General features: G+C 48.1%; 1 protein-coding gene across 5 annotated transcripts; it reads left to right on the top strand.

The window, feature by feature from the left end:
- The first annotated feature begins 1,834 nt into the window (after positions 1-1,834).
- Positions 1,835-27,526, top strand: LOC133354769 (zinc finger protein on ecdysone puffs-like). Of its 5 annotated transcripts, none has more exons than XM_061571874.1 (19): positions 1,835-2,175; positions 3,690-3,763; positions 4,125-4,328; positions 4,639-5,393; positions 6,454-6,558; positions 7,999-8,152; positions 9,634-9,721; positions 11,041-11,111; positions 12,090-12,139; positions 12,535-12,690; positions 14,176-14,321; positions 15,376-15,466; positions 16,086-16,199; positions 16,957-17,313; positions 17,880-17,937; positions 19,853-19,974; positions 23,649-23,735; positions 24,383-24,461; positions 25,191-27,526. In XM_061571874.1, exons 2-19 carry the CDS (start codon positions 3,700-3,702, stop codon positions 25,352-25,354), a joined length of 2,865 nt encoding a protein of 954 aa, XP_061427858.1. In that variant the 5' UTR covers positions 1,835-2,175; positions 3,690-3,699; the 3' UTR covers positions 25,355-27,526. The 5 variants fall into 5 exon arrangements, 4 of the variants coding, with proteins under 4 accessions (XP_061427858.1, XP_061427857.1, XP_061427856.1 ...); XM_061571873.1 differs by having other exon boundaries at positions 6,439-6,558; positions 12,538-12,690; XM_061571872.1 differs by having other exon boundaries at positions 6,439-6,558.

The following is a 27,526-nucleotide window of genomic DNA, read 5'->3' as shown; positions in this document are numbered from 1 at the left end:
CGTGGCCGCGTGTATTTTTCTTCGGGTCCTCCGATGTTTCCCTCCACATTTAGAAAAATACGTTTAGATTATGTCGCTGCTGCGATACATTTCCACATGATGATGATGATGGTGGTGGTGATAAATCACTTGGATGAGCTACATCATGAGTGGCCGGGCCGCCTCTGAACACGAGCTGATCGCCCAGTGGGTGGCTCCTTGCCGTATCCCACCTCCTTCGAAGGCAACGAGGGTTGGTGGTGGTGGAACACGACAAACCGGCCATGCCCCCTTCCGTGCGTATCGAGAGGAGTCGCCACACACCTGGCTCGCCAGGAGATGGCGGTGCCAGCACGTGTGGACGAATGCCATCTGTTCCTTCTGCCACTGAGTAGCTCAGTGAGGGGGGGGGGGGTCGACAGGTCGGAGGGCATCAGCTGAGCAGTCCCAGGCCGCTCCTGCAAGTTTGTGGGTGGCAAGCGGTCGCCTTTTAGCGGTCTTCTTCTCCTCCTGTCGTATGGCGGCTGCTGCTGCTGCTGTAGATGCAGAGCAACAACTAAGACGTCACGTCCAGGCGGTCAAGCCCCGTGCGGTGTCTCCTTCCTATCTGTGGACGGGGCATCGCGTCGTGATCACGTGGTGTGCGTCGTGATCACGTGGTGTGCGTCGTGATCACGTGGTGTGCGGTCTGTCCGGGATGACCGCAGTCGTCACACTGCGTCGTTTTAAACTTTACATTTGTGCACCATCCGTAATCCGCATCTACTGCTGCTGCTGCCATGGCTTGTGCAGTGGATGCGATTTAGGGTGGACCGTGAGCTTCGTGGAAGGTCGAACCCCAGGCATCCCGCCGTGTTTTGTCTTCCACGAGCGGTGTTTGTCTGGGAGCTCTTTTGAACTCCATGCAGCTCGACATTTTCGCGGTGGCCAACCTCTTTCGTGGTGCTTCGTGTCACCTGAAGCTCACCCTCATCCAGGCGAAATGGACGTCATGTATATATATCGCACTTATATAATACATTAATTTGTATTTAGATTTAGTGACTTGCTTACCCATTTTATATATTTTACACTCCTATCGTTGTTGTTGTATTGTTGGCTGTTGTAACTTTGCTGACCCGCCCCGACTGGATGTCTGTGGAACAAGAGCTTCATGGCTCATCAGATTCCTCCTCCCCAAGTCGAAATCAAGATTATAAACACCCCCCTTCTAAAGCGTGTTGGACCAGTCGATCCCAATATGACCCGCCCTCATAGTCAACCCCACGCCCCTTGTGGCGCTGCGCTATTGGTATCACCCGTCCACCCATAGTCAACCCCACGCCCCTTGTGGCGCTGCGCAGTTGGTATGACCCGCCCACCCCATCGTCAACCCCACGCCCCTTGTGGCGCTGCGCAATGGTATCATCCGCCCACCCCATAGTCAACCCCACGCCCCTTGTGGCGCTGCGCAGTTGGTATCACCCACCCACCCCATAGTCAACCCCACGCCCCTTGTGGCGCTGCGCAGTTGGTATCACCCGCCCACCCCATAGTCAACCCCACGCCCCTTGTGGCGCTGCGCAGTTGGTATCACCCACCCACCCCATAGTCAACCCCACGCCCCTTGTGGCATTGCGCAGTTGGTATCACCCACCCACCCCATAGTCAACCCCACGCCCCTTGTGGCGCTGCGCAGTTGGTATCACCCACCCACCCCATAGTCAACCCCACGCCCCTTGTGGCGCTGCGCAGTTGGTATCACCCACCCACCCCATAGTCTACCCCACGCCCCTTGTGGCGCTGCGCAGTTGGTATCACCCACCCACCCCATAGTCAACCCCACGCCCCTTGTGGCGCTGCGCAGTTGGTACGACCCGCCCGCCGACTCCTCTTGCTGGACGGAAGCCATCTCTCTCTCCCTGCCAGGGGCAGAGCGCGCAGGCAGTTTACCTTCTAAAAACAATCATTAGTTGCGATAAAAATTACTCACAAAGTTTAGTATCTGAACAACGCCACTCATTCGTGCCCGCCGGTGCAGAGGCTGTGGGAGTAGCGGACCCCAGAGGACCCCAGAGGACCCCAAGGGGGACCCCCGCTCGTGGTCGGCCGTTGCGGGACCTCGATCTAGTCGAGTTTCCCTGCAGGACATCCCCTTGCGTCTCTCGTTAGGACTGTCCCGGTGTCTCTGCTCGACCTCCCAGCCACCTACTTACGGTAAACATTTGCGATAATCTTTCTTCTTTGTAAGCGAACATAATTCTAAAATACCAAATCTGCGATCCCTGTGCTGGATGTAGGCCACCGTTCACGGGGGTTGGCAGCTAGGCCCAGGCTCGGCTCAGACGCTGATCGCCGCGGCCACGAGTCGTGCCGCGATGTGTGCCCCGCCGCGTCGAGTTTAAACAATGTGCATTTGAACAGGTTCATTTCAGACATTCACTGTGAACCCTTGGTACCCACAAGGCCTGGACTTGTGCGCCTGAGGTAATACGATTGCGCCATGTGGCTTTGTGAAGCGCCTTAGAGGTGCCGCCTTCGTCTCGCTCTCTGGAGCCCGAGGAAATGGCATTGGACCCCGAGAATATTAAATATGTTTGTGCATTATTATTGCATCAATTGATGTGTGCATGTCGGGTGTATATTGACAATTACAGACTCTCCGCCACATTTCGTGATACTGTACTGAACTCCAAAAATCCGCGCTCCGTGTAAACAATCTTGGGCTTGATTCTTTTCGATGCGAACTCGATTAATTATGCAAATGTGTAATTTTTGTATATCGATTAATGAGAGTATTTAAAAGAATGCGCGTTGCAAATAGGCAGCTGCCTTTGCAATTATCTGCACGTGTTAAATTGTCTCATTCGGTGACGATGGAAGAACATTGATTTAAGAGTTGGTGGTGCTGCTGTTTGGGCAGTGGTGCACAAGGACATCTTATTTCTTAGACTTCCTCAGGAATGTGGGGCGGTTAATCCTTCTTTTGAAATGGTCATTCGGCCCAGGAATGCATTGCTTAGGTGCGTTGTACCTTGAATAAACATCCCATCAATGCATTGCAATGTATATATTTTTTACGTAAATTCGTTTATTTTGGGTCGGTTATTAAGTAGCTACTATAAGGTAACTTATTCATGTGCCCTTTTAAGGGATTACATCTTGAATCATTGCCTCACTTGATGCAGCTAATCCGGCTGTGACGGTCCCACCTGATGACGGAGACTTGTGTTGCCTCTGAAACGTCGTGATTTTTGTTTTATTTTATTTTTATTAATTTTAATGTTTTACCTACGTGACTTTACCGAAAAAACCTAAGAAAATGTTTTAAAAGTTAACTATCACGCCACGCGTCTTTTGGACGTGTGCGGGTTTACCCGCTCCAAAAATAAGAGAGACCTTTTTTTAAATCTTGACTTAAAGCTTTCGTGACTGCAGGAATTCATGTTCTTGGGTCTTTCGGTAAAGTCACGTAGCTGTACGACCATCCCCCAATCACCTTGCAACCCAAGCCGACAACAACACCTGGTTTAAAGTACTCTGCCTTCCAAGTATGAACCAGGCTTAACCTGCTTAGCTTCTGAGGTCTGGTTGTTTGACCAGCCACTGATGACATGAGCTGCCGTAACAATTCACACGCTGGCTGAGATTTGTGGCCTACCAAGGTTGTGGCAATTTACTCGTTGAGTGGCCTGGTGTGTGTGTGTAACGTGTGTAACGTGTGCCTGCAGGATTGCAGTTATGGCGAAACGAATTCCCAGCCTCCTTGACAACATGTTTTCAATTCAGCTGCCCAGCAAAAAAGGTAATTGGGGATAATTTTACTCCTGTGTAGATGTTTTATATGTGTGCTTTATTGCTGCGCGGCGTGTTCCATGTTTTACTGCAGCTTATTTGGCGTTACATCTGACATGTCGCTCCAGTGCAGCGTGAAAACACATTGGCGACGGGACAGTTCACACCTTTTCACTTGTGTTGTTTGCAGAAGTGAACCATTCAGAATGATAATCTTTATTTACCCTGGAGAAACCCGATGAGCTACGGAGCTCTTTTTTCACACACAAGGATTCAACATAAGGATATTCACGTGAAATCGCAGCTTCTTTCTACTAGACGCAGAACACATACTAACCATGCTCACCGTGATGGTGGCCACGAATCTCCAGGGGAAGGGATCCTGGGACCGGTGCCAGGGCACGAGGAGCTCTTCCCGCACTCCGACGAGCAGCCGCCGCTGGGTTTTGGGCGCCCACCGATCCTCGGCAGGCCGCCGAGGGAAATGCTTCCGCGGCAAGCGCACCCACTCAGCGCCGCTGCAATGGGTGGGAGACACCACGTTGAGTTCTCCGGAATGCCAGACCCGCGATCCGGTACGCTAGCACGGCAACCGCACGGCAACCACGTCAGACAACGTAATAATGCGTAATCGGAGAAAACGGCACAGCGCACAATATACAATGCGCACCATACTTGGCACACGACCTCCACTCCAATCGCGCCGAACTATATACAACATGCACTGTACATAGAACACACCGAACCAAACTATATACACCGCTTCTTACCCAGTAAACAGCACACTATACACAACACACACCGTACTCTTCGCAGCACAGCATACATAGCACACGCACCACTATTTATGCTGTACACAGCACACAATCTGCGCTTTATCTCCAGGAGTGGGCATCCTGGGGCCGGCTCCTGGGCAGGAGGACCTCTACCTGCACTCCTCCACCTTCGGCGGAAGGGAGTTGCCTCCGCGGCAAGGGCGCGCACTGAGCCCTCCTCCCCCGCTGGGCCTGCGCCCCCCGCCGAACGACCAGCCCCGGCCCATGCTTCTGAAACACCGCATGGCCGCCCGCGACGAAGACTACGGTGGGCGTGGCGACGACGCACCCGTGTACAGAGAGGTGCAAGACTCGCACTCTTACGACTGTGTGCCCTCCAACGATGACTACGTTACGCAGCATCACACGCAGCAACGCTTTGAGTACGGCCACCAAGCGACACCGCTGGATGGCGGCAGCATAGCGGGAGACCCCTACGATCGTAAAAACTACGATTGCGACACCTACGAACGCGAGCAGTACGATCGAGACCGCTACCAACGCGACCCCTACCGACGCGACGCGTACGACCGTGAAAGCTACGCGCCTGCCGCGGACGGCGGCGAGTACGAGATAACGAGGCCCGACCCGTACGAGAGAGCGTCGGCACCATATGGGACGGCCTACGAGCAGGCTCCAGAGGCGCCGCATTCCGGGCGGGGGCTGCTCGGTTCGCCACCACCCCTGGTGCCGCCACCGCAGTTAAACCCGTACCCGCAGACGAGCCTGCTGGGGGACCCCTACATGCCACGGCCGACGGTGGCGCCACCGGTGCTGCCTTTGCTGCACACCCCCCTGCCCTTGCCAGTGCGCAGACATGTCGGGGTAAGTGGCTGATTTACGGTTGGCAACTGCATGTTGAAAGCTTGTTATTGTTGTTGTCGGCCTCAAACTTCCAATTGTTAGAAAAAATCTTCCTTGGTTTTCTTTCGTTCCTTTACTAAGTTGTGCCTGACCAGGAGTGGCCTATGAACTCATTGATTTCATCTCACCACTATCTCTTACACGGTCTTTCCATGCTTATTTTGCCTTGCGCAGTTAATTGTGTCCATCTCTCATTAGTTCTCATGACATGGCCTGGCATTTTCCACTTTTTTTTACTTTAGCAAAAGCTAAAGTTGCCAGGCATGATACTTGCCACACCCCTTTCTTGTGGGTTTTTTGACACTTTATTTTTAATAGGTTCTCACGTAGAGGAGAGAAATACGCGGTGCACACAGTTAAACGGGTGCAGCAGAGGGCAAACAGGTATGCGCGTTGCGACATGAGGTTTGCACAGACAAACCACCAGTAAAAAAGGGGGAAACCGGGTGCAGCTGAGGTCGAACAGGTGCTACGCTGTGACCGAGACGGGAGATGGGGGGTGATAAGAGGTTAATGGGACAACTGGCGCCGGCCTGGCGGCAGCTTAAGTGAAAGCACGTGAGGACTAGGGATGAGCAGAGGGATATAAGCAGGAGTGTGTGTGAGCGGAGCGGGGAGTTGTTGCCGAGAACCAAGAGTGAAGTCATCTCACCGCTGCCATTCCAGCCATCAACGGGACCTCAACCCTCACGCCGTCGCTGGGCGGGTGTTGGCTGAACCCCCCGCCCGGGACAGGCGGGAGAGTGGGTCTGAGGGAGTGTAGGTGAGGACAGCGGTGAAGATGCGAAGTTGCTGTGTGCAGAATCGCTGAGTGCAAAGACGCTGTGTGCGGAGTCGCTGAGTGCAGGATAAGTGAGGTGCAGAATAGATAATAGCGGGGAGAAGTTAAGTATATGTGACCGTACAGATAGTTATAGGAGTGCCTACTATAACTGGCGCAAGAATAGGTGAATAAAGTGTAAGCAGGTGACTTGTTACAACGTGTCGTTGTGAGTCATTTTTGAAGACCCTACACCCGCAGACGAGCCTGCTGGGGGACCCCGACATGCCGCGGCCGGCAGTGGCGCCGCCAGTGCTGCCTTTGCTGCAAACCCCCCTGCCTTTGCCAGTGCGCAGACGCGTCGGGGTAAGTGGCTGATTTACAGTTGGCAGCTGCATGTTGAAAGCTTGTTATTGTTGTTGTCGGCCTCAAACTTTCAATTTCTGCAAAAAATCTTCCCCAGTTTTCTTTCGTTCCTTTACTAAGTTGCGCCTGACCAGGAGTGGCCTATGAACTCGTTGATTTCATCTCACCACTATCTCTTACACGGTCCTCCTATGCTTAATGAACTTTAATTTGCTTTCTGCAGTTTATTGTGTCCATCAGTTCTCATGACATGGCCTGGAATTTTCCACTTGTTTTTGCTTTAGCAACAGCTAAAAGTTGCCAGGCATGATACTTGCCACATCACTCCCTTGTGGGCTTTTTGACACTTTATTTATTTTAATAGGTTCTCACTGACAGCATTTTAAAGAGTGATGTAGGCTACACAGGTATCTGTATCGATGTATATACTTGCGTATGTGAATTGGAGTGATGATTCGAGTGAAATGGATTGCCGCATCAAAGAATGGAGAGGGATGGCGATGGCATGGGGAGGCCTTCATTGAGCAGTGGCTAGAAAAAGTCTCATGCTGATGTAAAGGACAGTGGTTAGACAATGTCTCATCATGATGGTGAAGGAGGTACAGTCAAACCTCATTGTTTTGGTTTTTGGTAATTCATAATTGGGGATAATTCGGCATGGCTGCGCCTTCGGCACATACGCTGTATTAGTAATTCGCCATGAGCCGAATTGCTGTACCGAATAGTCCAATTTCGGCATACACTTGGAGCGACGCCACTCGCCACGACCAAAACAGTGACTCAGTCTGGTGGCGGCGCGCCTGGTGAGCGTCAGTGCAGACACCTTGCTTTGGATTTTACCTTGTTTATGCACTCTGTGCAAGCCAACCCTCTCAGAAATGTCGTCTACACCTACATGAAGTAATAGAAAGGGACTGGAGTATAAATCCCTTAGTCTGTGAGACAAATCCAAAGTTTTGGGATAGAATTGATGCAGGTATGTCAATGCGTATGGTGTGTGAACAGTTTGACATAAAATCAAGCACCTGTTACGACATCAAGAAAGGCCGGGAAAAGATTAGGGAGCCTTAACCTTGGAGGATCCTAGCAGCTCCACAAAGGTACAGAAGAGGATCAACGCTGCAGAGTTTGTTGATTTGATGGTGCGGCATATTAGTGGTACACACAGGAGCGTGCAGCTGGCGTTCATGTCCGCGGTGTGGACATTCAACACGCCTGGCAGGAAGCACTGGGGAGTACCATTGTACATAATTCGGAGTATTGGACAATTCGGCAAGACCAGAACTCCAGTGTCGAACTACCAAGGGTTACTGTATCTTCATCCACCAGTGGAGAGACAATATAATAGCGGAGGACAATGGAGTACGAGACATCTCCGTGGATAATGTCATGTGATCAGCATTTAGTTTTTCCTCCGCACTGTCACTGCTGTCGTCACAGCCTTACGAGCGGGACAACCGTGTCGCGTCTCGTAGCCGTGCCCGCGGTGGGCAGACGCGCAGCAGCAGAGGCCGACTCAACACGTCTGCCGCGAACAAGCGGTCACAGTCTGCCAACGGGCACGGGGGCACCGCCTCCAGAGGAAGAACGCATGGTAGGTGCGGCGGGGTGGGTGAGTTAAGGCTGCCGGAGGTGTAGAGATGTTGACGCATTTATACAAGAACAAGAATGCGATGAGGTGCAAAAGCCTTTGCCATTGCAGCACCAACGTTTTGGAACAACCTTGTTTCCTCCCTTAACGTCGTAAATCTTCCTTCTAAAAATATCCTGAAGCAGAAGATTAGTGCTGGATACAACAATCCTTTGCAATTGTGATTTGTAACTTTCATCCTTGCTCATGTATCGATTGTTAAATATTTCCGTGGAATTTTATTGACGGCGACTGTGTGTTGTCTGGTCTGGGACTGCCTTCGCTGTTGTTTTGCTGTCTTGCGCAAGTTTGGGAATTGGTGTACTTGTGCAATTTGAACTCGTATACTTTATTTTACATATTTATGTTTAGTGATTTGCTTACCTTTTATATACTTTGCACTAGAATTGTGTTTTGTATTGTTGTTGTAACTTTCTGACCCGGCCCAACTGGCCATCTCAAAAGGAGCTTCATAGCTCATCGGATTTCTCCAGGATAAATAATGATTCTGATACCAGTGGCCAAGCGTGGTTGGAATAGCCCCTGGTGCAAGGAATGAAATGGGGGCCCTCCCTCTGTCAAATTTTCCCCTACCCGCCTTTTCGCAGCCCTTTGACATATATACTAATGTAAGCATGTTGCACTTCTTTCGCACCGTACGTAGCCAACTGTGCTCATCAACGTGCGGGAGGACAACAAACTGAAGACAAAAAGCAATTCTAAACAAATGAGTTTTCAATCTAGATTTAAAAGTGGGATAGCTCCTATGGCTTCCGAATATCAGAAGGAAGAGCGTTCCAGACGGCCGCAAGAAGCGCATCTGAAATGAAGCAATGCAGTGACCGTCTTTGTTCTATGGCTAGCCAAAAGCTGCTGCTGCTGCTGCGCGGATGATCAGAGTTTGTGTGATGGTTTATGCTCCTTGACGAGATCAGAAATATATTTTGGTTCATTTGTAGCATGCCCTTTGTGTGTAATGAGTGCGACCTTACAACGTCTTTTTTCGGCAACCGGAAACCAATGCAGCTGGGCGAGCACTGGACGACCACCCCCATGCAGTCATTCCGCTGCTCATTCGCAAGCGATGCCACCGGTTTGCGCGTCTCGCTGCCTTCCCTGTGTTCGTTTGCTTGCTCGCTCTGTCTCGCGCAATCGTGTCCTATACCACTGGGGCTTGCGTTACAAAATAATCTCCCATTAGGGGCCCCTCGTCTACACAATTGTGCTCTGAGGCATCTTGTTAAGTTGTGGGTGCAATATAAATGCCATTTGTAGAGAAGGAAGATCGAGGGCACCCCAAAGCTGATGGGCTGCTGGCCATTGTATTGTGAGAGGTGAGCTTGTCAATGTCGCTACCGCCACAGCGAGGCCTGAGATGGGTGCAGCCCAAGGATAGCTGCTTTATGGTAACCTGATTTGTGTCTTGCTGTGTCTGTGTTGGTCAGGTGTTGGGGGCACTGGGGATTCTCAGATAAGCACAGCAGGAAAACATGGCTCAGAAGCACCCCCAGAAAAGAAAGCCAAGCTACAGACGTAAGATTCACACATCCCAATCCACTTCCTCTTTGTAAACCAGCCATTCTGTGTTTTATAAACACCCATACATCACCACGTTTTCTTTTTGTAGCCCATTGTAGTCCAACCAGTAATGTTTCATGATAATGTCCATGTTACATGGCAGGACTTTCTCATTTGGGAGGACAGATTGTGAAAATAGGAGTTCAGTTCTGACCAGCATCATCTCGGTTGAACATATTTGACTTTGATCATCATTTGCCATTTCTTTATTTGTTTATTCTTTTAGTATTTTGCCTGATAGTAGGATTTTCCTTTGCTTGGTAGTGGCTGTATACTGGATTTGGGTCCTTATATATAATTAATGTACAGCGTTATGGGATCCTATTAGCATGAATGAAACTTTATAAAATGAAAGTATTCTTATTATCTTAGGTCAGTAATATGGCGGAATGTGGTCGAGTCGCTTGACTTAATTCAAAGAAGTTGACGGTGACGATCTAATTTCAGCAGAGGTTACCCTCACACTTAGTCATGTGGATCTTCGCTCTCTGGCTCCAGGTAAATTGCGAAGGTTAACTTCACTCAATGCATTTGTGAGCTTAGCAATGCTAATGCTTCTCAGAGAGGCTTCTCAGAATGGTAATAATATGTTTTTGTACCCAGGAAAACCTAATTTTTTAGAAGTCAAAATAATCAATACCGTCTTTGTTGAAAAAATATGTAGCAACAGAGACAAGAAGACAATCTCCTTGATATATATCTGTCTCCACAAAACAACATAAAAGTTATTATGTGCACAATCCATCGGCCCTACGGCCTACTGAGGGTAAATAATTTCAACACCATTGATTCAACAAACTGGACTGGTTTCATCACCGTGGCTTATCAGCAGTCATGCTTGCTTGCAAAAATGCTGTTGAACAGGCCAGATTTTGAAGATAAGGACCGTCTCTTTAAAACATGGGTCCAAATTTTTTGTACAATTACAAAAAAAATAACTCAAAATAATCATTTGCATTGTTGTGGAGAATATAAATAACAGACAACAAAACAATGTCTCCTTCATATGGCCTTCTGGGAGTGAATAATATCAGCAGTCACGAACCAAGAAGATAAATCCCTGCAGTCACGAAAGCTTTAAATCGAAATTTAATTTCAGCAGCATTGATTAAGTGCAAACAAACTGGACTGGTTTCCACACAGCGTCCCATTAAAGTCTTGGCTTCCTTGGAACAATGCTGGTAAACTGCCAGATATTAGAGACCAGGATCATTTCAACGATCCGTTGAACAGAATCGTTTGCAGGTTTTTTTATTTTGTTGTAATGTTCACAGTCGCGACGGAGCGAAGGATTTGGAGAAGCATTCCGACGCCTCGGCCAAAGATGGGAACAAAGGCGACAACGGTGGGGGAAATGAAACCTCTTGACACAAGCGTAAACATCTATGCGCACACACACCCCGCATACACGTACACATTGGTCTAACTTAGTTCGTATGATGCACGCAAAATTAATTAATTAATCGCTCATGTTCGCATCGATGCACTGATACGTACATGATTTGTACAGCTACACTGGCAATTTGAGACCCAAACATTGTACCTCCTGGCTCTTGACAGCGCTTTGAGATCCTTGATGAAAAGCGCTACGTAAATGTAATTATTATTACATCAACAGGCCGTTGCGCATAACTCCTTCATAAATGGAAATTAAAGTCAAGCCACACTGCGATTGTGGTAACTGCGACTCAAACTATGGCCCATATTTAGTAAACCACTGTCTTCTGCATTCCTTCAACGGAGAGATAGCAAACCTTCACGTACTGTTGTGCTCAAGCCCTGCAGTGACTGGCAGATCTCGAAATTGCAAGTTAGTTCCTGTACATATTGCCAAACACAAGAATAGAACTGGCAATTGGGGACTATTTTCTGGCAGTAGAACATCGCCACAGTGCACCGTGCTTTTGAGTTTGGTGCGCGGCCTCGGCTCATAGCGGTGTGACACAAGACACCTGAACCAGTCCTGGACGTTGCCCCCCTTTGCCAACCTTATTCTGACCAGTGTGGTGAAGTATGGTCAAACAGCCCCCATAACCAACGAAGTATATGGGACACGTGTCCACTAGTGGATTGAAAAAGGGCTCTAAATCGTTGTTATAGGGTCTCAGGCTAAACACTGAGGTTGTAAAAGTAGATTTTTTGTAATTAAGTCAGTGGCATTACTCTGAAAATGTACACTACCATCCACAGTTAAATATATGCATATACATAACTTGTGCTGCAATCTACATGTAGAATATGCTTGCATGTACAGAGCCTATCGGCATATGTGCTATATATATAATAAGAATGTATGGGAAATGAATTCTGTATGTGTTAACAGAGAGCAGCACTGAGGCTGCTGCCGATGGAAATGACAAGAACAGTTCAGAGGTAGGAGGCTCTTGCCTACTTAGCTACTTCCGTGCCGACCTAGCTACTTGCTACCTCCTTACCTGCCTGCCTTCCTAACAGCCTACTACCCAGCTCCCTTTTTGTCTGCCTGCTTATGTATCTGACTTTGCCTGCCTATCCAACTACTTTTCTTCCTGCCTACCTTCCAGCCTGTCTACTTACCTACCTGCATTCCTGTCTGTCTACTTGCTTGGCTGTTCACATACATAATAACGTATTCACTGACTTATCCACTCGCTCATCAAACGACCCACCTGCCCGTGTACCCTCCACCATTCCTAGCCGCCGTGATAGTGGTCGATCTTGCTCGGTGAAATTCCTTCCCATCCATCTCCCTCATTGTGTATTCGTCCTCTGCATGGCCTTTGCCGCAGAAGAGCCTGCTGACAATGACGATTCAGCGCGGAGAGAGCAGCAGAGCCTTCAAGGGTGGCAGTCCGAGCCAGAAGCATACAGAAAAGAGCGACGCGGTGGAAGACAAAGTTCCCATCACGTGCCACCTCTGCAACGTCACCTGCGCCAACAATCGGGTGCCGCCTGCACTCCTCTGCATTCGTGTCAGACTGCTGGGCATCATGTTGTCTTGGTTATCATCGGGGCAGTGACGCGGTCGAGCGGTAGCGCGTCCGCCACTTGTTGCAGCACTAATGCATTCCGCTTGCTTCACAGTGGACGTCAACGATGCCGTTACGTTATTCAAAAATAATAATCCGTTTAATGCCGGTGTCATAGTCCAAATTAGAACATTTTCCCACAACGTACTTAATTGGGAATAACATTGTATCATTGCCCTCTACTGAAACTACAGAAGGCTGAAGCATGGTGCCTTCATGATCGCCTTGCAGCGCTATAACTAAGGCACAAATATATGGACTTGATTTAGTTTGTTCATCACTAGAACGATTGTCATTGGGTTATTCTGGTAGAACAAGGTATGGGTTGTGATGTTGTTTGGTCATTTCCTAAGTATTGGCCTGTGTCCCTTGACAGGGAGGCATTACAATCATTGACTTAAACATTCTAGAGCAGTGCATTATTACTGTTATAGTGAAGTGCAGGATTATGAATTTGGATTTAAGCATTGGAAATTGTCATTTTCCAATATAGAAATTTTGTCTTCTTTGTAAAGAGTACATTTCTGGATAAATATACATTACTGTATACACATTAATGCTGTTACTTAGAGTTCAACTTTTTGGTCTTCACAGTTACAGACACTTGTCTGTTAACACCGGAGTTGACCTGTCTTCCCTTCCAAAGTGGTAAAATGTTTGTGCTGACACGGAACATCTCTTCATCCCAACCTCCTGCATTGCTCACACGACTGGCCTAATGGATAAACTCCCCTAGCGCCTCTGATTATTCCTACTGAGAACCACTCCTAACTACAGTTGGCAGCTTCGTTTCGAAAAAGCTGCAACGCAGGCCCCCAGTGCCCAGCTTCAGTAACGAAAACTGCCAAAAAAACAGCAATGCCCCAGCCAAGTGTCTTGGCTGATAAAGACCACATCAGTTGCATCCTCCAAGTCACTGGAAAATAGCCCATTGGGATTCCTTTGCACTGTTTTGGTAAACACATTTGGACACGGCTGTGAACAAAGTGGGTAACCTGACACACTCGCCCATCAATTGGCACTCGCCGCATGATATTGTTTTAGTTTGTCTAAGTTGCATGTCATAACCAATTAATGTGGATGTTTATACTCGTGGTGAATGCATTGAATTATTGACATGAAACTCGATTATATATGCAAAAAACATGCCAATCGACACTTTGGATCGAACAAACAAAAAAAAACTCCACAAACGAGAGCAAAACACTCCAAGAAACGGTGCAAATTAGACGGTACATACAGCACAATAAGAATAGACAATTCGTGACGAGTTATTGAATCATCATGCAGATTAACTCTTTGGGTCCTTCTAGTTTTTTGTTTGTTTACCGATTCGTCTTTTTCCTGCTTTGCTGCTCGGCTGATGCGGGAGCGTTGTGCGCCCATGCTCTCACCCCGCAGCATTTCAAGAACCACATGAACGGTGCGATGCACGCACGCTGCATGCAGGAGGTGCAGCAGAAAAGCAGCGTGCAGGTCGCCATGCTGCTCGCCCAGGATGGCTCCAAATCAGCTGAACACTGCCTCCTCAGCGTCGTGTCGCCTGAGTGAGTCCCACCAGCGCTGCCCTACCACCCTCCAACCCTCCCGCCCACTCCCCCACGGTGTATGTAATCGATTAAAAAAAACTTATTTTTTAACCGGGTAATGCCCACTGAGCTATTAGCTTTTTTTCAGAGGCGACCTGGCCACAAATAATAGCTCAACAAAGTGGATTTTATGCGGCCAAATACTCTATAACTCGTGTTTTTAAATGTGGAGGGGAAAATCGGGAGGACCCGGAGAAAAATCCACGTGACCACAGGCAGAGAGACATGCAAACTCCAAATATACAGCAGGCGTCAGGGTCGGGATCGAACCCACAACCTCCTATATACTGGATGAGGCAGTTAACATCTCACCACTTAAACCAGTTCGAAGCTAGGCTTGGGTTTTAATAACATGGTATCCATCCACTTAAGGTGATATTCAACGTTCAAGTGTGCTTCTCTGGATTGGCCTTCGTATTGAGTGTGAATTTTCTCAAGCTTTAGCCATGCACTGCTTCGGGCCTTCTTAGGATTTGAATCAGGATTTCTGCAGCAGTGCAGGCAAATTCCTTTCAAGTTGGCGCATTCCAAAATGTTTCCGTAGTAATTCGCAGGCAGGTGTACTATGTCTTTTTTGTGGCTTGTTTAGGTGACTTCATTATTTTTTGTGTAACTGACACATTCTTCATTGTCAGCATTGGAGGTTGCACAGTTGCACCCTTTTGGGATAATTATCAGGGTTTCAAACTTAGTGCACTGTAATTGAGGAACTTTTAAGTCATGTTTATTTGTACTGAAGTATAGACATAACGAAAACAATACAGTTAAAATGTTAAATATAATTTAACTTTTATGGGCAATTGATATCACAATAAATGTAATATTGAAATTGATGCCATTGTATTGTGAAAAATAATTTCGCAGAAACCCTAGTTCCTACTGAAAGCGGAAAGCAGGCATCCAGGATCTATTTGGTGTAGGCGTAGTGCTTCGATATGAGTCGTGTAGCCCCTTGACCCACGGTTGGTTTGTGTTAATGTTGGCACGTGTGTTGCGTGTGTGTTTGCCACAGTCTCGGCAAGCCAGCCTCCCGCTGGTGCAGCACGTGCAAGGAATACTTCACCTGCAACGTGGTGGAACATCGGCGCAGCCAGATACATAAGGTAGATGCTCTCGCGTGCACAGCCACTGGGAGAGCACGCTGGCACGCGCACACTGGCTACTCGACACGGACACAGCTTCCCGGTCAGCCCAACGCCAACGGCCTCGGGAGCTGAGCTTCCAAAACGCTCTCATGTTGCCCAGTTTTACCAGGGCCGATGTAATTGTCACCACTAATACAAGCCTGTGTTGATAAAAAAAAAACTGGATTTCAGGGTGTCTTAAAACAAAGCTGCATCTCAAGATGCTATATAGATGCAGTGTGCATCGTAGTTTTATAGAGAGAGGCAGCCGAGCAACCATTATTAAAAACAAACTTTAATGAAGATCTTTTCTTGAGCATAGAGAGTAGGGAGGTGTAGGGGTCATGGGAGATCGAGCAGGAATTGCTGAGCCTTTGGAACGTCAAGACTTGTGGAGTATGGGAGCGTGGACCTGGGTCATACTGCTCATCCTGCGATGAAACTGGGGCTGTTCCTTTTTCTGGAAGTGTTTGTAAAATCATAGCATAATGCTCTACAAAGCCTCAATGCGTACTTAACCTGGCATGTGCATCATTGTAATGTTACCGCCACATGGTGACAAACCCTGGCTGCTGCTGCTGTTGTTGTGTGCGTGCAGAAAGCCAAGAACTCGACCAGACCGTACTGCACCATCTGCAGGTGGAACACACGTTCTGTGCGCAAGTTCGTGGAGCACATGAGCTCGGAGGAGCACAGACAGCGCGCACAGCTGGTAAGTAGGGGAACGCCGGCTACGTACGGTGCGATAAAAGTTCAACATGCATACATACATACAGATGTAGTGGGTTCACTTGAGAGACACACTAATTCAGGAGGCAACAAGTTTATTCTACGACCACAACGGGGTAACTACATAACCAGTAACCACCACGGGATAACTACATAACTGGTAACCACCGCGGGGTAACTATATAAACGGGTCAGGTCAGTCGGCACACTGCCTGACCCACGATGCCGAGCACGAAGACCGGAGACCGAGGAGAAGACATAACACGGCGGGTTCCATTCGAGCAGACAGCCCCGGGACTCCCCTTTTATGCCCCTCGGCGTGGCCCTCTGCGCCCTCGGACACGCCCTCTTGTGGAACCGACTAGAAGGTTCTGGGCCCTACAACACGTGTCCCTTCTGTCACCATTGGCCTACATCCTCACCTTGCCCTATCACGTGATCTTGCCAGCCAATCTGGCTACTACATCCTCAAATGCCCCCTACTCTGCCAGCCCCCAGAACCATGCTCCCTTAGAGACCTCTCCCGTGACATCGTGTACTCTGCTGGCAGAGAGAGTTTCTACACATGCAACTCCTCTCTCTGTCGGTAGATGGCGTTAGGCGCCATAGTGACCCATGATATGTCACAACACATACAACAAGCAGAAATGTGCTACCGCTTGGCTGCGTTTTGTCACCAGTTTATGAATTCAAACCACGTTAGCGTTTTTTGTAGGAATATTATTTTAATCTTTCGACAGGTGCAGAGCGGCAATGCAGGGAAATCTGGACAGAGCCCAGGGCCAACGGAGGAGCTGATAACGGTGGACGCCGTGGGCTGCTTCGAGGATGGAGATGAGGAGGACGAGGAAGAGGACGAAGAAGAGGACGAGGAGGATGAGGATAATGAGGAGTCCGCCGGGGATTGTGCCATCAAGAAGCTGAGAAAAGTCGTGAGGCCGGCAAGTGACAGCGCTGCATCCCACGACGAGCATAATGATGATGACGATGACCGCGAGGAGGAGAAGTTCCACGTCAAAGAGAAAGATGAGGACATCGGCAAGATAGGAGGAAGCCAATCGGGCACGGAGATCGTCAAAGAAAAATTCAACAAAAAGGTGATTCAGTTTTTTTTTGCTGCCAGCATAGTTTTTCAGATTTTTGTATTGAGAGCGGTGACATCGTGGGTCGCACATTGTGCTCCCAATCGACAACTGGGGTTCAGCTGTGGACCTTGATGTACATCCATCACTTTCCGTTGGAATAAACCTGGACTGGGTCTGGCCTCGTTCGACTCGGCCTTAAATGACGACTTGGTGTGGTGTGTAAACAGCACTAGGGAACAGAATGTCTGTCGGGCGTAATACTGGTCACGCCAATCTCTTTCGCACCGTACCGATCTGAATGTGCTCAATGATTAGCTCTTAACCCTTAGGGGCTGGAAGACTAGATGGGGGAATTGTGATCACTTTGTGAGTGCGTGGCACTTGTGCGGCCTGGGAACAGTTTCTAGAATGCCACATCTGTGTGTGTTGCTCAATAATTGTGGCGACGCCTCTGAGCTGGGCCCACTAGCGTTGACAAACTCGCCACAACGCGAGCATTCACAGGGTTTACTAACGGCGCTCGCCCCAGTCGAGCCCGACTAACACTGATCAATTTACCTGTGTGTCTGTGTATGTAGGCGATGGGTGTTGGGGGAAATGCTGCGGAGATGGAATTTAACCCCAAGGTGGCGTACGGTAAGACACGAGACGTGGAGCTGCCTGCTTTGTTACCTCATTGAGTTCAAAGATTTTCGGCCGAGGATTTATGGCCTTGGGTTCCTGCACATTACTTAACACACCTCCTTGTGGTTCTCCACAAACAGGGAAAGCCTTTTCCCCATTTTGGGCAGCAGCTAAAATTCAAGTAATTTTTGGATAACGCCTAACGTAGTATTGGCTTCTCTTAAGTGATCAATTAGTGTTTCTCGCACTCTTTACGTGAGAGCTAGGCAATGCAATTAATGGCTTGATGCTGATGTGATGCCTGTTAGTTCGTGCTTGATATGAGGTATCACTCAATAATTAAATAGTAAAGCTATAATCCGTATTGCATTCTCCTGCCGTAGTGAGATAAATAGTGATGAATACCACATCTTATTTTTGTAAGACCGTAAATCAAGGGTCACCCTCTTTAGCAAGGTATCGGTCAATATGGCACTTGACGCTAGCAATATTGCCCATACTATGAATCACCTATACTGTGTTGTGTAGTGCGTTATGTAGATAGTACCAAATAACTACAGAGGTCCTAAAATTCATATTTTTATTATAACTTCTGGGGTTATAAAACTCCTATCAAACACATCTTACATATGGAAGAATCGTCATCTAAATCCGAGTGTAAGAACTAGCCGGATTTTTTCACACGCGTGATGTGTGGATGCTGTGTGCATTTACTGCAGTGGTTGTGTGCGAGTGCGTGAAACTGTGTTGAGTTTAGCACTGGTTTATTCCAGTGCTCTCGCAAGAAGTTGCAAGTGAACAAGGCCTCGTCCTAAAATAAGCATCTGATGCAATGGTGTTGTCCACATGACCACCTCGTACATATTGCTGGCCTTAGCAGATTTTTTTGTTAATCACAGAACTTGCCTCTGCAGTATATACAGACGAAAGGAGGGTTGTTGATTTAACATCTTAACTGTTTTTTTCCAATTGCCTTCATACCCTAATGATGGCTTTTGCTTGTAATGTCCAGGCATCCTGATGCCGTTGGGGTATTTCAATCAGCTGTGACTTATTCATTGGTGCTAAAATCATGACTCAATCTAAGTTCCTCGTGCTCCATAATGCTCCATGTAAAACATTGTTGTTCATGGCCTGCTGGCCAAAAAGTTAATTATTTTTTTCTGTCAAAGGAATAATTTGTAATAGTTAATTTGTACACAGTATATGTAATTTTCAAATCCCAGACATGGCGAACGTAACCCCACCCACAGCCAGTTAAACCAGCACAATGCTGAGTACCAATCTGTGGCTGGTCAACGCTGGATAAGATTGAGAAGATGACATGAGCACCAACCATCCAGTACTCACGATGAGGGAGGTCAACAGGCATTGCCGGGGTTATGGAATAGTTTTGGACCGCTTGGCGTGTGCGAGGGTATGTTCTGTCCATATAACCACATTCCTCTCTGAGAAGTCACTTCTATGATTCCACGAGCCAGGAGGAGGATTTTCCTGCCATGTCTGTCAGCCCACGGCTGTTCCTTCCCTCACTGCAGCTGGGCTGGTGGCTGCTCATCGTATTAACAATCCCGTCTGCGCGCCCACCCACAGATCTCCGTGTCCCCCCCTCTTATCCACCCTTCCTGTGATCCCATCTTCTCTCCGTCTTTGTGTTTTTCGCGTCTTCCTTCACACGCAAAACGCCATCCTTTGGCAAGCACTCTCAACTCTGGAACTTTCACGATTTAAATGAGAAGCCTTTCGCCACCACTGCCTTCAATCTCCTGCTATCGTCGGATCGCTTTAAAGGGAGCAGTCGTTTCCTTTTTTCACTTCACGCACGAGGAACTCCCCCGATCTTTCCACCTCCTTCCTCGCACGCACACCCAACGCTCTCTCGTGCCTTCCCTTGCTCTGCCCTCCCTCTCCCTGTCCCCCCCAACAGGCGAGGAGTTTGTCGTCACCGTCAGTGGCTTGCTCTGCCACCTGTGTCAAAAATTCTACCGCGCGGAGCCCTCGGCGAGGCTGGCTCACTGCCGCTCGCGCGCTCACTTTCTCAAACTTCAGGTATACGCGCGGGAAGGCCCGGCCGAGTGCAGCGTCCCCCACGCACCCTCATGCCACCAGTTCTCACGCCCCTCCTGAACAAACGCCCCGGACGCTTCGTCGCTGCACCCAACGCGGACTTTCCCAACCGCCGGTCCCACTTGGCTTCCCTGCGCCGAGATTTGCCCCCCCCTCCCGCACGCATTTTCGCCCACACGCGTGGTTGTTGCGCCACGGCCTAAGTGGCAAAACAATCGGCCGGCACCAGAGCCTTCAACATTTTCCCCTGCCCTGGCCTACGAGTTGAATTTATATTGATCCCTTGGTAGTGTTGAAGGCCCCAGATGTGTTGTTGGTAAGCAACAAGCGATCACTGCGTGGAGTCTAAATGATCGCTATTGCCGAAGAAAGGTGCAGCTGAGTCTCAAGACCTTTTTTTCCCTCAACAGTCCTGATTTTGAGATGTTTGACCAGTTCCTCCCTGAGTATTGATTATTTGTACCTATAAGTGGTCACATTTATAGATGACCAATACCATTGTTAATGTGCATCTACGTGAAAAAGCCGTTATATATTTTTAACCTGAATAATTATCGGTTTTCAGTCATTCAAGGAGGGTTGGGATTTTTTCCATTTAATTTGAAAAAAAAATGTGCACATGATAGGATACCAGTACAGCAGCAGAAACCCCACAAATGTGAGGGGCTTGCACTCAAATGTCTGCACAGACAGATCCGTGAATCCACTGGCTGGACAGCCATTAGCACGGTTGGCTACGTACGGTGCGAAAGAAGTTCCATCGTACATGCGTACTCGCAGTGCAGCAGGTTTTGAGCATTTCGCAAATATACATGATCTCCCAACCCTTGCCTGCCAAAGTGTTGGATCGCAGTGTGCCTCGACGAAATCCATGCATGACAGGCAATATATCACTCAAACTCGGCTGTACAGGCAACTCCAGAATTGCCCAACCCGGTGTTGCCCTTTTGCCTTCTAGCTGATCCCTGTGTGATCCAGCAACCCTCCAGCAATCACTGTATTAACAGGTGTGTCTCAACACCTGCTAATACACCTTTAACTTAAGTGTTTGGTCATTTTAATTGTTTGAGTTATGCATCCATGCATAAGGTGAATTTATGACATCGAGGGCAATTTTATAGGCTTACATGCACTGATTGCCATATCCAGAGAAGGCAGGATTGGAAGAATTATGTTCAACTTTACACAAATGCCAGAAGAGAAGAGTTAAAAAGTCCCGGTGATTGAACCACTTTCACTCTTACATGGGATCATCAGCAGTGTATAGCCATGCCACTTCACTGCCACACCGGTGCCTATGCTTGTGAAACAGAACACAAAGCCCAGTTGCATTCTCTGTCTTTTAATGGAAGGCAATCTTTTTTTCTGCCAGTTGTCAGGACGTGGTACTTGCACACAAGCGGAGGGAAAGTTCATGGCATTGTGGCTTTTTTCCATCGTGACATCCAACTTCAGCCCTTCACTATACTCTGATTTGACATGCTTACCTCAGCCCACACAGACATTAGAACATATATAATGTTCCCACTAGCTGCATGATCATTAATACGTTATCCAATTCGCAATCCGAAAATAAAAACTAGTTTGTCTCGTGTCCGCTAGGTTCAAACGCCGGTGAACCCAGTCGAACGGGTGACGTGTTCTATGGATTTCATCAACACGTGCACTGTCAGGCTGAAGCACAGCAGCGTGATACAAGTGACACCTCTCCCATCCCACAGTCCCACTTCTCCCTGGAATTCTTGTCTGGCAGCTGAAGAAATTGAACTGTGGCTCATTTGAAGGCCGAATGTAGACATTATTATCGAGGCTTCACCTCCCCCCCCCCCCCCCCCCCGTTTCCTATGCGTACATTGTCAGCAGACCCCCCCCATACGCAAGAGAACGCATTTGAGTTAACCCCCCCTCCATGCGTGCGTACTATATGGATGGCTCCTATCCTTCTATCGTAAGCAGTCGTCCTATAGCGGTGTTTCTCAAACTTGTTTGACCCATGGACCACTCTGCCCCACCCCACCCAAACACATTCACTTCTCTCTCTCAATACCAGTCATACCAAATTATTTATATTACTGGATCATAATTTTTTTACGCAGCCGTAAGGTTTTTTTGGGGGGGGGGGGCATTTAGATCTTAGATAGTTTACCTCATTAAAATGTTAAATTTAATATAAGTAAAATGTTCATGTCTGACACAACAGGTAAAAATGTTGCCATTGTCCAAATTAACCTGCGTTGGCATCACAGCCTGGAGGACCACCGGCGGACCACCATCGGTGGGCACGCTCTGAGAATCCACTGTCCTATGTTCTGGCCATAATTTACGACTGCCTCTTCGCTCCTCTACCCCACACTGTTGTTGTCAATTCAAGATTTGGCCATTGCCTGTGTAGGATCTTTCACCACATACATTCCAAGGCATTTTTGTTTTCTCCAAAAAATCTCAAGCACAAAATGGTCAATTGTATTCAGCCTTCGACTCACACTTGAACCCGAACCGTGATATCTTCAGCTGTGCTTGTACTCAGACTCGGTCACCAATCATTCATCCAAGTCCCCTGTTGACGCAACAAGCCCCAAGAGCCCATGAACACAACAGGTCGCTTGCAAAGGAAACCTCGGGCCTAATATTACCACCATTCATCCAAAGATCACCTTTCCTACCTTACACGGTCAAATTTCAAATGTCCACATTTTCCAATGCCCACATGACAGAGCGTGCCACTTTTAATACACACATGTTCCTGTCCCATGGCCGCAATGGAAGGCGCTCCGATTTTTCCTCGAATGGCGAAGCTCAAGGAGGATGCAGACTCGGCGCGCCCAGCGGAAGAGCTACGGTTTTGTGTGGCAAGCCTTGGGCGAGCCACAACAACTCCCAATTCCTGCAGACGCGGTATCCTGCCTCTAGCCATCTGCCCGTATTGTACGCGTCCTCGCCTCTGTGTGCGTTACTTGTGGAAAACAGTGTTTCCCTTTTTGTGTCCACCAATGAAAAAGAAGACTAGGCGTCTGCGAATGCCCTTGCTGTTTTATTAAGATTGAAAGATAGATGATCCCTAAAGCAGATAAGAGCCCATTCAGACCTGGAGCATCTCTAAGAATTGTCTTATCGGCAATAACAGTTTCGTAGCTTGTCTCTAGGCTCTATAATAGTACGGCGATGTTTTTTTTATTTGACTAATAGCTTATAATATAATAGCATCCAACCGCTTGTCAGGATAGTGAAGGCCTCCACTCTGCGTGAGTCATCGAGATTGTTTGACCATACGTCTTCACCCTGATCAATGCGGATGAAGGTGGTGCGTAGGATATTGCTAGCCGTGGCCCGGTTCGTAGTGCAGCACGTTTTTTAACTCTCCGTGTCACCCCCCCTGGATTATCTTACCGTTTTTTGGAGAGCGCACGAGCAGTTGCGTTTCAAGTTTTGACGATCATGTTCCACTCACCACAGCAAAGCGCGGAGGTAATTAACGACGCGGGTACGCACACAGTGCTGAGCTGAGTAGGTGACAGCAGCTGAGGCGTCTGTTGGGTTCAAGGGTTTAATGCTGTGCGTGCGCGAGTTCTGGGCACGGCGCGTGTGTGCGTGCACGTTTTTCACCTTTGGATTAAATCGTTCTATTGCGCTGCGCTGCTGGATGTACCGCGTTGCAGAAGCACCTGCAGGCTAGCGGCTCCGGGCAGACTTCCCAAGTGCGTGGTGGATCGAGCAAGCGGGGCATGACGAAGGCCCAGAAGCAGGTACGGAGAGTGGGCAGCGTCCCCTGCTGGCAGTGTTGGCTCGGGATTTACTCTTGGGAAAGGAATTGTTTCTCGGATGACGTGGATGTGTGTTTGTATATTTAGGGTGTGCCGTCTATTATGGCCTGTACCTGCTCGGGTCTCGTTTCCTTGAACCTTTTGACCAATTAAATAATGTTGGACAGCTGTACTGAGGTGATGTTTTAATTACAGAACAGTTGATTCCCACCCACCCTGGCCTCCACCCCCGACCCCCCCGTCCACTCCCCATATGGATTAAAACATGTAAAGTTGCAGCCCTGCATTTGCGAAAGAGTTTGCATTGAAGGAAGCACTATTATAAAACATTTGACAATGTCTGGAAAAATGCAAAAACGTGCGGAAGGTTTTTGTTAAGAGTGTTTGCATGAAGTGGCTGGAAGTAAATGAATTGACAAGTTTGGCCACCTGTAGGGGGAGGACGATACGAACTTATCAATCGCAGATTGACAAGTTGCAATGCAACCAGCGTGGGTTACCTTATTTTATATATGTGGGTTGTCAGTATTTTACACGTCACCGATTATTTAATTAGTAAAGTAGAGGTGAGCATGATCCGTGGAGAATGCCTGGTCTGTAGACGGTGTCGGTCTCTGCGCTCATTGCAGCCAGGTGGGGAGAAGGATCCAGAGGGCATGGTTGGTGAACCCAATGAGGTCGACATCCTTGAAGATGCTCCTTCCAAAGGTACACGCACGCACTCCAAATACTGCGATGCTCGATCACACGGTGGTGCAGGGTGTTACAGGCTCATTTAGCCCTGCCAACTGCTTGGGTAGCCCCCGCCCATTACTCAGGTAAGCACCGCCCATCGTCCATATCACGAGTCAAGTATGAGACCAGAACATCTTCACCTGGTTTTGGCGAATGCTTCGGGACACCAGGTCGCACTCATCACACACAAAGTGCGCTTGCCACAAATGAACCACAGTACCTTGATGATCTCGTCAAGGAGCATAAACCATCACGCGAACTCCGGTCATCCTCGCAGCAGAATATTTTGGCTAGCCATAGAACAAAGATGGTCACTGCATTGCTTCCTTTCAGATGTGCTTCTGTGGCCGTCTGGAATGCTCTTCTGATATTCGGAAGCCATAGGAGCTATCCACTTTTAAATCTAGATTGAAAACTCATTTGTTTAGAATAGCCTTTTGTCTTCAGTTGTCCTCCCGCACCTTGATGAGCACGGTTGGCTACGTACGGTGCGAAAGAAGTGCAACATGCGTACAGGACGGCCTTTGTGAAGCTGTCTGATCCAGACCTTAAAACTCACAACAGTATCTGAGACCTTGGCTTTCACCACATAACTTGAGCTCTCACTCTTTCCTCGTGTCTTCACTTTGTAGGACTTCTTTCCACCTACGTCCGCCAGTCCGGGTGTTTGGTAGCTGAAGTTTGTTTGATGTGCCGTTGCAGAAAGTGGCGAGGGAGTTCAAGATAAGGACGACCTCTGGCTGGCTGACCACCAGAGCACGGATGAGGACACGGACTTCTTGGAGGGGCTGCTAGCGCAGGACGATGATTTTGGCTACTCCATTGGCCTCGATAAGGAGGAAGACCTCAATGATTTCCCCATTTAGTTTCCAGCCCAGAGGCATTTGCGCTTGAACAGAGCTCACGAGAGCCACCTTTGTGAAATATTGTGGCAAAGGCATATAACTGAGTTTCAATTAGCGTAGGAGCCCTTTACATTATAATGATTCTATTTTAAAGACCTTTGTCTATCCACTGCTGGATGAAGGCCTCTCCACGCTGTCAGATATGGGGGTTGTTTGACCATACTTCACCAGTCTGGCCACTGTGGGTTGGTAAAGGTGGGGGTCAAGGACCGGCTCGGATAACACTCGCAATGGTTGTTTGCGATGTCTGGCATTTAAATTTGAATCGCTTGCTTCATAGCGAAGTGCGCTAACCATTACGCCACCACCTCCCCCGAATTGCATTATAGCAGCGGCGAGGAAAGTTAAAGCACACAAAAAAAATTAAGTGTACAATTCTGAAAGTCTCGTGATTTTTCTATGAAGGGTCCTGCAAGTTTCAGTGGTGGGCTGATGTATATGTAGTACAATTGACCATTTTGCAGGGCGTTTTTTTTACTCTTAATTCCGACGCCAGCACACGTATGCGTGTGTATATGTACGGAACTGGATAATTTCTGTGCAGCGGTTTGGGATTAAATTGAATGAATGACGCTATATAAAGTGAAATTATTATGTTGGAACTTCTTTTGCGCCATAAGTAGCCAACCGCGCCAATCGGAGGTGCAGGAAATGCTGTCTTGTGAACAACGCACCAGTACAGCGAGTCCGCGATCGACGTCCCGATTTGCATTGAGAAAAAGTAAGAAAGAAATTAGTTTCCAATCTGGATATAAAAGTGCATAGCTGCTGTGGTAATCATTTTAATATTTTTGTGCAAATTTTGACCAAAAAAAGTATCCCAAAAATATGAAGTCAATGGTAAATTCTCTTTTGATTTACATTCAACTTTAAGTCGTGTTTCCCAGGGACGCATCTCCAACGTAAATAAAGGACTTACTGTTTACCGTCAAACTGAAGCAGGCGGCGTATATATATATTTTTGTTTTCTTTATTGGGGATACCCGTTGCATGCGAACCGCAAACACGTGGGAATGAGCGGCGATACGTGCTACCGTCGGGGGCCATGTCCACCGCCCCAATGTGAGAGAATAATGTGCGACGCTTAGCAAGTTAAAGTTATCTTACAAACAAGTGGAAGTTGCCGTTCTTGATCCCCCCCCCCCCCCCCCCACCAGGCCTTTCCACGCCCCCTCTCCTCACTTTGTCCACCTTTTCCCTGGCACCGACGTGCTCTCTTTGTGCACATGGCCATATCTCTTCCCCAACCCTACACGGCGCTCCTCCATAAGCTCAACTGTCTGGCCACCAGACCTCTGCCCCTACCACCCTCCACTTATCCTCATCCATGGCCATTTACAACTTCACGCATGTGCCCCGTACCCCACTGCCTCTCACCCACGCTGCACCCATCAGACACGCGGACTCACATCACACTCCACCTTATTCTGCCTTGCCTACCCCTGCCGCATCAGCGCCAGCCCCTGGCCCTCCATCCATTCCATCACCTTCCTCGCTGAACGCCGCCGTCGGATTTCATCTTAAAGCGTCCTAGAAAGGGCGCTTTATAAATGCGAAAAAAATGTTTATACTCGTTTAGTTTTGGAAATGTTCGTAATTTGATTTTAGGGTTTGTGTTGCTGCAGTGGGAGTGTGAATGAGTGAAGAAAGAAACGGTAAATGCAGAAGTCTCTGTTAAGGGAAATGTCTCCTTGAGAGTTCATCGCCAAGAAGAAGTTATGGAATGCAGTTACCATACGTCTGAGAAAGTTTTTTTTTAATGATTTTATAATGGTAAGTTTTTTGAAGGTCGAAAAGGAGCTTGTGAATACATTTGTTCTCAGGCACAATGTAGAATAATGGGCACGGATATGAATCGGCTTTGCTTACGAGCGTTGACTTTTTAAGTGTTGACATTTAAGTGCTGTACAAAGGTGCGTGTGTTGCTTTGGGCTCTTTTTTTAAGTTGTTACAGGAAAAAAGTGATCAAACCATCAAAGTGCTGTCTTGGCACATTCTTTATATTTTGATGAATTTCAGGTTTAAATGTCGCTGGGTTTCCAATTAGAATTCTAAAATAATCACTGCATTGTAATAAATTGTGCCCCCATTACATTTTACTTTAATTCCGAATAAACGTACGTGTGTGTCTTA

This window comes from Lethenteron reissneri, chromosome 48 (genome assembly GCF_015708825.2).
Source record: "Lethenteron reissneri isolate LAM-NWPU_2019-01 chromosome 48, ASM1570882v1, whole genome shotgun sequence".
Classification (NCBI taxonomy): domain Eukaryota; kingdom Metazoa; phylum Chordata; class Hyperoartia; order Petromyzontiformes; family Petromyzontidae; genus Lethenteron; species Lethenteron reissneri.
This window is presented reverse-complemented; position numbering and strand designations above follow the sequence as displayed.

Excerpts from the sequence above, each read along its gene's own strand:
- LOC133354769 (XM_061571872.1), top strand. The coding sequence starts at position 3,700 with ATGGCGAAACGAATTCCCAGCCTCCTTGACAACATGTTTTCAATTCAG. Across the intron at positions 19,975-23,648 it reads CTCACTTTCTCAAACTTCAG|AAGCACCTGCAGGCTAGCGG; the intron begins GTATACGCGCGG and ends ACCGCGTTGCAG. Across the intron at positions 23,736-24,382 it reads TGACGAAGGCCCAGAAGCAG|CCAGGTGGGGAGAAGGATCC; the intron begins GTACGGAGAGTG and ends CGCTCATTGCAG.